We start from the raw sequence: 10,963 nt of genomic DNA, 5'->3' as shown, positions 1-10,963 counted from the left end.
TGGTTCAAAAAAATGTCATCTTTGGTGAAATTGCGTGGGATTGGAGAGGGAGTGGTTTTCAGACTTACTTCATAGGCTGAAGTGGCAGTCCAAGTCAGAAAGAGGAAGACGACTGTGACAATCATTTCGGAGTCTGTAAAACTGCAAATTCAGTATTGATCTTAGAAATAATCAAGGACTCACTTTTATCCTCCAAGGGGATGATACTCAACGTCACGTCTCACATTTCTGCTATAAATAACTGTTCGTCAAGGCAAGGGATGATTCGGGTGCAGTGGCGGCGCATTCTAGACAATTTTAGTTTGTAATAAGTGTCTCAGTGTAGACTGAGGCCACTAAATTTAACTAGAGTGGAAAGACTTTGGGAAGAATGAAACAATAGATTATTTTAAACTCTATTTTATTTCAAAGTTACAAAAACGTAACTTTCTCCGATAAAAATTATATTACTTCTGGTTGATTTTCGCAACGATTTCTTCATACGTGGGTGAAGGACAATTAATAGCTACACTGTAAGGAGGTGGTGGGGTTGCAGACCCGCAAATCCCACCAGTGGCGTCACCTGGGGGCATTTTTACATCTACAACGAAAATAAAAACATGGACAAATTCTCGCATAAAATATACCTTTCTTTTTTTTGATAAATCCATAATGTTGACACAACTGAATAAAAAACTGTACGCACCAACACACGAAACAAAGAATTAAAATAAACGCACAAATGTTGAGTCCCAAGGCCAGGCTGAAACGAAACAATTAACAATTTTTTATTGGTGTGTTAAAAATATGCGACGCCAATTGAATACCAATTTAATTTAATTAATTTGCTCGTTTTGGACACTCTGTTTACCTGACTTTGGGGACAATAAACGGCTGAATGCAACAACCTTCGTGGCAGCAATAATGCTCATTTTTTAGACACTGGTAGGTGAGCGAAGAGTCCTCTGGATCCACGCAAATCAGCTCAGACTGGATCTACGCAAATCATCTTAAGTCGCATTATTAAAATAATTAAAATATACTTACCTGTTTGAAACCGATGGTTAGAAGTACACTTATGAATACAAACATGTTCGTTTAATTACCACTACACAGAAACAATTAAGTGTATTACGTGCGTTAAAAAATAGCGATGCGGTAATTCCAGCGCCGTCTCATTTTATTAATACACTGCCGAAAGAAAATTGTTGAGGATTGAGATAGTTTATTTTTAACAGTGTTTAATGAAGTGGCCGTTTACCTAAAAAATTTGAGTAAATTTATCTTGTCATGCAAAAACCAAAACAAATAATGAGATAACATGAGAGATAACCTTAGAAAGAGAAAGGTTGAATATTCACGAAGTTGGGAATAGATGTATTGTGTGGGAATTAAGATCACGTGAAGTAGTTTTGACGCAGTTTTTGTGGTGCGGTTCAAATTAACTTTTTTTTTTCAATAAAATATTGCATGTATGTAAAGTTGGTTGCATATTCTACTGTTAACAAGTGAACGAATTTTTTGTGAACTACTTATTAGGAGGTGCTGCTCGCTTAGACTGCGTGAAATAAAACAATGACAGTATAGTTTTCGATAATCTGTTGCACAACTTTGAACTACAATTAAATTTAAATCAATAAATTATCTTCATGTTTTTTATCATAAGGTGGGGGAGGAAGGGAAAGTGCTTGCTCATAACAAGGAGGTGACGTATTCTCTTCTTGTCGATTGTGTGCTAAAATATAAAGTCTTAAATACTTAAAATCACTGAAATATTAATTACCGTGAGAGCTACATGGCATTATTATACCAACATGGTTTCCCTCAGCGACAAGTCTTTCACCATTTATAACGATAGGTTCATGATCTTCTTCAGGCTCTTTTTTGGAACAGTACTTGTAGTACAGATAAATGGGTCCAAAAATGATAATAAAAACTAAATAAATGCTGAAAAAGGGGTTTAAAAATGTCAAAAAAAGTGAGAATTGCTTACCATGCTTTTATGATTTTTTTGTCAAAGACGTCTCTTATTCCTCTTTTAACCATGTGGTGGGAAACTTCTGTCGCATTTTGGTTTTGTTCAAAACTATAGACGCTACTGACAATTGCAAAAATAATGGTTATACACGTTAGAGAAAACATTTTTTTTTTTGAAAAGTCGATTTTTCAAAAATTCAGTACTGTTAAAATTTGGCTCGTAACTCTACCACACACTGGTTCTGAATGTGGTGAAACCTTATCGGGTTAAGTCGTGGTAAAGATTATTTTGCAGGTTGATAAGCAGGTGGATTTTCCAACACCCAATGGATATTTTTGGACTATTAATAGTGTGTATTATTTTCATTGAGAAAGATGCTTGTATTTCATTTTTATTTCCGGAGTGATAACGATAACCCATAATACGGTTTCGACGTCAAAATTAAAATTGAAGTTACAAATAGTGTTTTGCAGATCAGTTAAATGCGTCTTATGCAACCAATCATACACACATACGTAGAGTATGTCACAAAAAAATATTTTTTTCCAGTTTAATCAGCATAAGTTCTATTTAATCTACACCGAGTTCCTTCTTCTACGCAAATCGGACTTACCGTAAAGTAATGGGGAGTCGTTCGAATGGATAACTAAATTTTATTATGAAAGAAAACCAAACAATGAACAAGTATACTATAAATAAATTAACATTGTCGCAGAACATAAAGCTGTTTTATTACATGTTACCTATATGTTGATTTTGCAAGAAAAAAATGTTTACTTTCCGACAACGAAGTGAAGAATTCCGAAAGAGGCTTTCTTCAATTGTGAGATCAATCAAACGTCAAATTTAAACATCAGTGTGTCATAGAAAACTGACAAACAAATCGTTAATTAGCACAACTGCGTAATTTCACGGTTTCCAATAGTAACAAAATACCAAAAATCAACTACACGTTGCATTCGTCCTTTTCTCCATAAGTTCTTCGTACGTTGGAAGAGGATCCACCACCACACTCTCGTAACACGGGGGTGGTGTTACCGGTACCTCGTTAGTTTGGGCAGTAGCAACCGGGTTTTCTGCGATTTCACTCACGTTGTTTACGTTTACGCGTACGTTATGTTTCCTGCAAAATTTCCAGCGGCACACCAGACAACACAGATTCAGCCCGAAGAAAAAATAAAAACAGATGCTGGAAAAAAATCGAACGTCCCTAGATTCTCTAATAACATCCTGTTTACCTGATGATTCCCCACGCGGTCAGTCGCAGCGATGTATCATTAATGTTTGTTTCCGGCGAAATGTATATCTCTTCCAGTTTTGGGAACTCGTATTTTCTGGATGCGGTTTCGGTTTGGGATTGCATTTCCAGTTCGCGGAATAGAATTTTTAGTTGGGTTGGGCTTAACTCATTTTCGCTGTTTCGTTTAACCACTTTGGCCTTAATCAAAAGAGTGTACGTTATGTGTAATGGTGGTACCGGTTCACCTACCTGTGTTACGTAAGCAGTGATGACGTAAATGCCCAGGATACGTAGAAGAATTACCATTTCGGTGTACAATTTGGAATAAACGACACGATTTTTCCGATTTGTTATGAAATTGTTGGGATGGTCGGCGATGTCTGTGAGGTACTGTTCGATGTGCACGGGTAACGTCACGCACGCAGAAGTCAAGCTGGTTTTCCCGGTAGGTACTGCCAAGGTCTCGTAGCTTCGGCAAACTATGTTTCTCTTCTCCTTGAACTAAAAAAAAAGTGGTACTGCCTTTGTATAATTGAGAAATTGGGATTTGTTTATATATTTATATTTTTTACACATCGAAGCATATTTTTCATACTTCTACGATGACGTCATTAACCTTAACAGGGGTTAAATAAACAAAGAGAAGTTTTTTACACACTAGGAGTTAATGCTAACATTCGCAAAAATTATAAAAAGAAACGCTGTTATTTTTGCTTTTAGTTAGTGCATTTAATTTAAAATATTTACAATTATAACATTTCGGGGAATACCCAACTTGGACTAATTTAAAACTGACAGACTGACAGACGGAAACGTGACACCGTAATCATTAGCCTACTTTTAAAAATAAATGTACGACATAATTAATGTGTCTGGATTAAAAAAATAAATTCTTTGGATTTATTGGTCGTTACTTTTTATTATTTGACATTGACACTCATAATATATAATTTATGAAAATTAATAGCTATATTTTTATGAACAAGTGGTATACGAGTTTATTTTATCTTTCAAGTACAATTAGTACCAACAGTAACGATGAATCCGACGACCAGCGCAAATGTTTACAGCGACAATAAAAACCAAGAGGACGAAGTAAGTAAAATTCGACCACACAACGACACCTAATTTTTTTTTTTTTAGAAAATTTTGTTACAACCTTTCAACCACTTTAAACAACCATTTCCTGCGAACCACATCTTGGAGAAAATCTGGACAGCGTGTAACTACTGGTTCCAAGTACCCGAAGACAAGTTCAAAGAAATTTCAACCATTGGAAACAAATTAGGAGCTGCTGGCTTAATGTAAATGACTTAAAATTATCTCCAGTAAACAAAAACGCAATTTTATAGAATGGACGATTTGGTGGATAATTCGGTACTACGTGGAGGCATTCCGACATCGCGCTTGGTCTATGGAAGATCTAGAACGATTCATTCGTCCATTTATGCTTTCATTTCAGCAATGGAAAAATTTGATGACTTCAAGGTAAGTTACAAACACGTCACAAGTCATAAACGCCCAGATTGTACATAGATGGTCGACATTTTCATTGCAACGGGTGTAAAGCTATGTCAAGGGCAAGCCATGGAAACGTACTTTGCAAGAAATGGGATATGCCCTACGGAAGAAGAATATCAACAAACTGTCTTTAATAGTACGTCGGAGTTGATTTTTTTACAGAAAACTAAAAAAGTGAAAATTATTGTAGAAACTACTTCAGCTATTTCGTTTATAGTTTCTGTGCAGCAGTTGTTCGCTACTCAGTATAAGAACAGCAATTTTGACCCATTTCTGGTTCCGATGGGACTGTTTTTCCAAATTTGCAACGACTACGTCAATCTGGCGTCTCAGAGCGTAAGCGAATTTCAAAATTGTTACACTTGTAGTTTTAGTTGGTCGTAGTACGCAAAGCTTAAAGTTTTCGGAGACGACATAACAGAAGGAATTTTTACTTTTCCGATCATACATGGGATAAAAACGCATCCTGAGGACCACCGACTCCTGGGTATCCTTTTTTAATCCATAATATTTCAACAGTAGGGACGAATTCCTTATCAGTGTCCAGACATCTTGAAGCAAAGAACGTCAGATAAAAACGTGAAATTATACTTTATTAAGTTGCTGGAAGAGTTTGGAAGCTTGGACTACACCTTGGAAAGCTTGGAAAAATTGAAGAACGAATATATGGAAGAAATAACAAAAATTGCAGCGAACCCGGAAATGGAGAAGATTCTGGATGATGCCTTAAATGATATAGAAGCTGTAGTGATGTAACAATAAACTACAAATATATAAATATAAATAAAATAAAAAATATAGTCGGGGAATACCCATCTTCGACTGATATAAATAAACCGTTTACTTTATATATCGCCGACCGCACCTTTGAACCCATCCTGATAACACGCTGCATACACAGAAGCATCCAATTACTTATTACAATCCTGAAAATGTGTCTGCTATACACACTCGTTTTCGCTTTAATCTTTGCTTTTAACAGCTGTGACTGTCTTCTTCCAGTTACCAGTAAGTACCAAACACCCTATTCTCGTTTTCAAAAGTACTCTCTGTGGTGCTCAAACAAATTCTTTGCAGCTTGCGGTACCACTTTCTACACAAAAACGGGAACTTTTTCTCCACCCACATTTTATAAACCCAACAACAGCAACCCCGAAACTTGCAAATGGCGCATTCTCACATCTCCGGATGAAAAAATCACCCTCAACATAACACAACTCGACATCAAAAAGACACCCAGTTGCATTTCGGGGTATGTAGAAGTACGAGATGGCCTCTGGGAGGATTCTCCTCTTCTTGGAAAATTCTGTGGACGGGGTACTCTAGATCCCGTTACCTCCACGAAAAACAAAATGTTAATTTCGTACGTACACAAAGCAGGTTATAGAGGGTTTTTCGCAAACTATGAAGCTACCTGTGGGGGTGAAGTGTACGTGCGAAACGAGTTTGTTTTGCACTCGAGCCAGCCTCAGGAAAAGTACCCCCTTAATAGAAAGTGCGTTTGGAAAGTAATAGTACCGGACTTCCACCAAGTGGTACTGAGCTTCCAGAAATTCAAAATAGAACACCACGATCAGTGTTTGTTTGATTATGTGGAGGTTGACGATTCGAATGGTACTTCTCGTGGGAGGTTTTGTGGCGACGTACTTCCAGGTAATGTTACTTCGTCTTCGAACAACCTTACGATTAAGTTGGTGTCAGATGCCTCTGTTCAAAAGGAAGGTTTTTCTGTTTTTATTTTGGCGGAGTTTGATGAATGCACAACTATGTTGCACGACTGTGCCCAAGAGTGCATTAATACCATTGGTAAATACAAATGTGCTTGCAGAAAAGGGTACGAATTACACTCTGACGGGAAAAGCTGTGAGGTTGCTTGTGGTGGTTCTCTTACGGCACTAAATGGTGTGATTCAGTCGCCATCTTTTCCTAATGAGTACCCTTCAAACAAACAATGTACTTGGGAAATTGTTGCTCCTGTCGGGCATGTTGTACTTTTAAATTTCACTCATTTCGATATAGAAGGAGATAATTTGACACGTTCGATTAAAAATAAGTGCGAAAAGGACAAGTTGGATGTTTTTAGCGAAAGTGAAAATGTGACGAAACACTTAGGTACTTATTGTGGGAGTGGACTACCAGATCGGGTTATATCTGAAAGTACTAACACGAAGATTGTGTTTTTTTCGGATAGTACTGTTGAAACAAAAGGGTTTGCTTTAAGGTATTCTATGGTTAGAGACAAATGTGACAAGTTTAAAGGTAATTGTCACCACGGGTGTGTTAACTTGGATACAGGTCGTAAGTGTCTTTGTCCAGAAACGTACGTTTCCGTGGATTCCGTCAACTGCAAAAAAGATTGTCATTACGAAATCGCTTCTGTTGGGGGGACAATTTTTAGTCCTAATTATCCCGGTAGCTACTACAATAATGCAAACTGCACTTGGAAATTTAAAACTACACCTGGTCATAGAATACAAATTAGTTTTCTTGATGTACAAACTGAAAACTGTCATGATTACATTAACGTTTATGACGATTTTTCATCAAGGGTGCCTCTTTTGGAAAAACTTTGTGGTACTAAAACAGGCTACACTAGATGGTCCACGAAAAACGAACTATACGTCAAGTTTAAATCAGATCATTCGAATGTTTATCAAGGTTTCCAAGCGGTATATTCGTCTCTATGTGGTGGTACTTTGACCGCTACCACCACTGAAAAGTACATTTATTCTCACGATACGTATGGTCTTTCGAACTACCACAACAATAGTGACTGTGTTTGGACTATTAGGGTGGACTCCGGCTATTACGTAAATCTGTCAGTTGAGGTTTTTGAAATTGAATCTTCTGTTGATTGCATTTACGACTTCATAGAAATTCGAGAAGGTCATACCTCACGTGGAAAATTCTGCGGTGTTATCGTAAGTAGTTAAATTGTCCTGATTTTAACGTCTTTATTTTGTTTTTACTTTAGAAACCTGAAGAAGAATTGCTATCGAGTAGTAATTTCACAGTGAAATTTCACACAGATTCTACTAGAGATGCAAGAGGTTTTCGACTAATGTATAAAGCTGTACGAGCTGAAGAAGTCCATGTTAATTAATTACCCACTTTTTGTTAAAATTTAATTTGAATAAAGTTGTTTCATAGAATATTAGAAAATCTTTTTCTTGTTTCCTTCTGTCTGTGGTCCGCATTCATTACGTAGTCGATTTATGTTTGGACGGATTTTTTGTGATACCAAATACACTGTGGTTTATTATAAAAGTATTGTTACGTCGATCGATGATTAAAAATCGGCTTGGGTAAAACTCCACAATTTATTTCACACGACTAATCATACAGCGATTATGTACACAATAATTCCGACCGGAATGGATTTGACTAGACTAAACTTTCGTCATTCCTGGACTTCACTGACTGATGAGTCACCCATCATCGCCGCACATTCTAGATAACCCATAGGCGTCGTATCGGGGCGGCGTATAGGGTTATTTCGTAATAGTATTTATATTGTTATTTTTTAAGTGAAGCTACCTACTGAAAAACAAGTTGAGTCCATGTAAAATGCATGTATGCACTGTGAAAATAATTGCAGTATGTGTAGTGAGTCAGATGTATGCACAAAGAGTGACTATATCGAAATCAAGGTCACATTGTACGTAAATTGTTTGTCAAATTTCGTGCTTGCTATTTACATACACACCAAATGTTTGTAGTTTTTTGTGACGTTTTGAATTGCTTGGCGAAGGGAATGGGTTTTACCTACTCTTTTACAGAATATTCCTTGTTAGACAATACAATATTAAGTTTTGCGCAACTCCCTAGGGGTTTAATAAATTTATCTAAGAAAACAGGAAAAGATGCTGAAAGGTGGTAAATCTAAAATGTTTGTTAAAGTAGACAAAAGTACATAAAAAAATTTCTTAATCGTTGTTTGTTCAACTCATTCTAATTAGGTATATATAAAGCTTACACATTATCATTTTTTCTATTGTCAAAATGGTTGCACTATACGTACTACTGTCTGTAGTAGTGGTTACACTACAGACCTGCCATTCTCTGCTTCCACTCACCAGTAAGTACCACACTAATTTCTCCATTTATCAAAGTTTGTTCTCGACTTTCAGCTTGCCATACCACGTTCAAACAAAAATCGGGAACGTTCTTTTCCCCTGCATTTTACAAACCGAACACCACCAACACCGAAAAATGTAAATGGCGCATTTTAGTATCTCCAGATGAAAAAATTGTCCTTAATGTAACTGTGATCGACATAGAAAAGACACCAAATTGCAACTCGGGTAACCTAGAAATACGAGATGGTCTTTGGGAAGATTCTCCCCTTCTTGGAAAATATTGTGGAAAAGGTTCCCTAAACCTCATATTCTCCACAACTAATAAAATGTTAATTTCGTACGAGCACCGAGTAGGTAATAAAGGATTTCTAGGAGAATATAAAGCGTTTTGTGGAGAGGAAATATATGTACGAAGTGAGTTTATTTTACATTCGAATGAACTCCAAGAAAAGTACCCTCGTAACAAAAAATGTATTTGGAAAGTGACAGTTCCAGTCAACCATCAAGTCGTGGTGAGAAGTGAAAAATTCCAAATAGAATATGAAACACACTGTAGGTACGACTATGTGGAGTTTTATGATTCCAATAGTACTGCTCTTGGAAGGTTTTGTGGTGAGGAACTTTCAGAAAATATCACTTCGACTTTAAACACGCTTACGATTAAATTCGTCTCAGACAACACTATTCAGAAAGAAGGTTTTTCTTTCTTACTTTTGGCAGATTACGACGAATGCGTAACCAAAGAACACCAATGTGCTCATGAGTGTATTAATACCGTTGGTAGTTATAAATGTGCTTGCCGAAGGGGCTATAAATTACAAAGAGATGGCAAAAGCTGTGAAACCGAGTGTGGTGGAATTTTGGACGCCTTAAATGGTACGATCCGTTATTCGTCGTCGTTCCCTCGGGAGTACTCGCAAAACACAACTTGTATATGGAAAATCGTCGTTCCCGCTGATAACGTAATACATTTAAGTTTCTCTGATTTTGATTTAAAAGGAGATAACGATAATGATTCGATTAGTGGAAAGTGTGAAAAGAATAAGTTGGAGGTTTTTAATGAGGAGGAAACGGACACACAACTTTTAGGTACTTATTGTGGAAGAGTCTTGCCAGATCTTGTTGCATCTCAAGGTAGTACTATGAAGATTATTTTGTCTGCGGATAACAGTGTGGAAAGGATTGGGTTTGCGTTAAACTATTCTATAGTTGAAAATAAATGTGACAACTTTGGAGGTAACTGTCATCATCGATGTGTCAGTCTGCAGACATATCGTAAATGTATTTGTCCAGAAAATTACACGACAGAAAACAACGTCGACTGTAACAGAGGTTGTCATCACGAAATAGCCTCACCTTCGGGAATAATATCTAGTCCTAATTACCCTAATTACTATTCGAATAATGCAAACTGCACTTGGAGATTTAAAACAACACCAGGGCATAGAATACAAATCGTTTTTTCTGGTATACAAACTGCAGATTGTGACGATTACGTCAGGGTTTATGATAATTATTATCCATCGAATGCGAGCATTTTGTTAGAAGTTTGTGGTAATAAAACGGATATCACTGGATTGTCCACCACAAACGAATTATCTGTCAATTTTATCTCAGACTCTTTGAACGTTTATCATGGTTTCAATGCCACATATTCGTCTGTATGTGGTGGTAATTTGACTGCTACTACCACCGAAAAGTACGTTTATTCTCACGATACGTATGGTCTTTCGAACTACTACGACTACACTGATTGTGTTTGGATTATCAAGGCAAACTCCGGGTATTACGTCAATCTGTCGGTTGAGGTTCTTGATATTGAATTTTCTTCGTATTGCGATTACGATTTTATAGAAATTCAAGAAGGTGATATTTCACGTGGAAAATTCTGTGGCAATGAGGTAAGTAGTTGATTTGTTCAGAATTTAACGTTTTTATTTTGTTGTTTTTTTTTTAGAAACCTGAACAAGAATTCCTGTCGAGTGATAATTTTACGGTAAAATTTCACACAGATCATAGTGTAGCTAAAAGAGGTTTTCGACTTATGTATAAAGCTGTACGATCTGAAGAGGTCCACCTTAATTAATTACTTTTTCAAAAGTTCATTTGAATAAAGTTGGTCCACAGGATAATAAAACATGAAAAATTATGTTTCCTGTTTCCGTC

The 10,963-nt window shown here is 36.6% G+C and overlaps 4 protein-coding genes across 4 annotated transcripts; 3 read left to right on the top strand and 1 right to left on the bottom strand.

The window, feature by feature from the left end:
- Positions 1 to 383: 383 nt before the first annotated feature.
- On the bottom strand, positions 384 to 3,781 carry LOC135125524 (uncharacterized). Its single transcript, XM_064051185.1, has 10 exons — positions 3,770 to 3,781; positions 3,447 to 3,698; positions 3,196 to 3,395; positions 1,973 to 3,146; positions 1,763 to 1,926; positions 1,313 to 1,714; positions 1,027 to 1,240; positions 851 to 975; positions 627 to 742; positions 384 to 580 (listed from the first exon to the last, which is right to left on the bottom strand). Exons 1-4 carry the CDS (start codon positions 3,779 to 3,781, stop codon positions 2,900 to 2,902), a joined length of 711 nt encoding a protein of 236 aa, XP_063907255.1. The 3' UTR covers positions 384 to 580; positions 627 to 742; positions 851 to 975; positions 1,027 to 1,240; positions 1,313 to 1,714; positions 1,763 to 1,926; positions 1,973 to 2,899.
- Positions 3,551 to 5,554, top strand: LOC135125038 (terpene synthase-like). The gene is made up of 8 exons (XM_064050332.1): positions 3,551 to 3,642; positions 4,213 to 4,292; positions 4,341 to 4,501; positions 4,550 to 4,685; positions 4,734 to 4,854; positions 4,909 to 5,054; positions 5,103 to 5,205; positions 5,266 to 5,554. The coding sequence occupies exons 2-8, from the start codon at positions 4,236 to 4,238 to the stop codon at positions 5,472 to 5,474; spliced, it is 933 nt and encodes a 310-aa protein (XP_063906402.1). The 5' UTR covers positions 3,551 to 3,642; positions 4,213 to 4,235; the 3' UTR covers positions 5,475 to 5,554.
- A 50-nt stretch (positions 5,555 to 5,604) lies between these two features.
- LOC135125037 (tolloid-like protein 1) lies at positions 5,605 to 7,870 on the top strand. Its single transcript, XM_064050330.1, has 3 exons — positions 5,605 to 5,726; positions 5,796 to 7,639; positions 7,693 to 7,870. The coding sequence occupies exons 1-3, from the start codon at positions 5,651 to 5,653 to the stop codon at positions 7,819 to 7,821; spliced, it is 2,049 nt and encodes a 682-aa protein (XP_063906400.1). The 5' UTR covers positions 5,605 to 5,650; the 3' UTR covers positions 7,822 to 7,870.
- An 828-nt stretch (positions 7,871 to 8,698) lies between these two features.
- Positions 8,699 to 10,946, top strand: LOC135125029 (tolloid-like protein 1). The gene is made up of 3 exons (XM_064050322.1): positions 8,699 to 8,796; positions 8,849 to 10,698; positions 10,755 to 10,946. The coding sequence occupies exons 1-3, from the start codon at positions 8,721 to 8,723 to the stop codon at positions 10,881 to 10,883; spliced, it is 2,055 nt and encodes a 684-aa protein (XP_063906392.1). The 5' UTR covers positions 8,699 to 8,720; the 3' UTR covers positions 10,884 to 10,946.
- Positions 10,947 to 10,963: the final 17 nt, after the last annotated feature.

The sequence above is a fragment of the Zophobas morio genome, unplaced genomic scaffold (genome assembly GCF_036711695.1).
Source record: "Zophobas morio isolate AGI-343-1 ecotype UQ-CSIRO unplaced genomic scaffold, CSIRO_AGI_Zmor_V1 ptg000008l, whole genome shotgun sequence".
NCBI lineage: Eukaryota > Metazoa > Arthropoda > Insecta > Coleoptera > Tenebrionidae > Zophobas > Zophobas morio.
Note: the sequence above shows the minus strand (reverse complement) of the source record. Positions and strands in the feature narration are given on the sequence as shown.

Bases quoted from the DNA above. Each gene is read 5' to 3' on its own strand.
- LOC135125524 (XM_064051185.1), bottom strand. The intron at 3,396-3,446 runs GTAGGTGAACCG...CTTTTGATTAAG, and splicing joins TCACTGCTTACGTAACACAG to GCCAAAGTGGTTAAACGAAA. The intron at 3,147-3,195 runs GTAAACAGGATG...ATTTTTTTCCAG, and splicing joins ACCGCGTGGGGAATCATCAG to CATCTGTTTTTATTTTTTCT.
- LOC135125037 (XM_064050330.1), top strand. From the start codon at position 5,651: ATGTGTCTGCTATACACACTCGTTTTCGCTTTAATCTTTGCTTTTAAC. The intron at 5,727-5,795 runs GTAAGTACCAAA...AATTCTTTGCAG, and splicing joins CTGTCTTCTTCCAGTTACCA to CTTGCGGTACCACTTTCTAC. The intron at 7,640-7,692 runs GTAAGTAGTTAA...TTTTTACTTTAG, and splicing joins GAAAATTCTGCGGTGTTATC to AAACCTGAAGAAGAATTGCT.
- LOC135125029 (XM_064050322.1), top strand. From the start codon at position 8,721: ATGGTTGCACTATACGTACTACTGTCTGTAGTAGTGGTTACACTACAG. The intron at 8,797-8,848 runs GTAAGTACCACA...CTCGACTTTCAG, and splicing joins TTCTCTGCTTCCACTCACCA to CTTGCCATACCACGTTCAAA. The intron at 10,699-10,754 runs GTAAGTAGTTGA...TTTTTTTTTTAG, and splicing joins GAAAATTCTGTGGCAATGAG to AAACCTGAACAAGAATTCCT.
- LOC135125038 (XM_064050332.1), top strand. From the start codon at position 4,236: ATGAATCCGACGACCAGCGCAAATGTTTACAGCGACAATAAAAACCAA. The intron at 4,293-4,340 runs GTAAGTAAAATT...TTTTTTTTTTAG, and splicing joins ATAAAAACCAAGAGGACGAA to AAAATTTTGTTACAACCTTT. The intron at 5,206-5,265 runs GTATCCTTTTTT...ATCAGTGTCCAG, and splicing joins TGAGGACCACCGACTCCTGG to ACATCTTGAAGCAAAGAACG.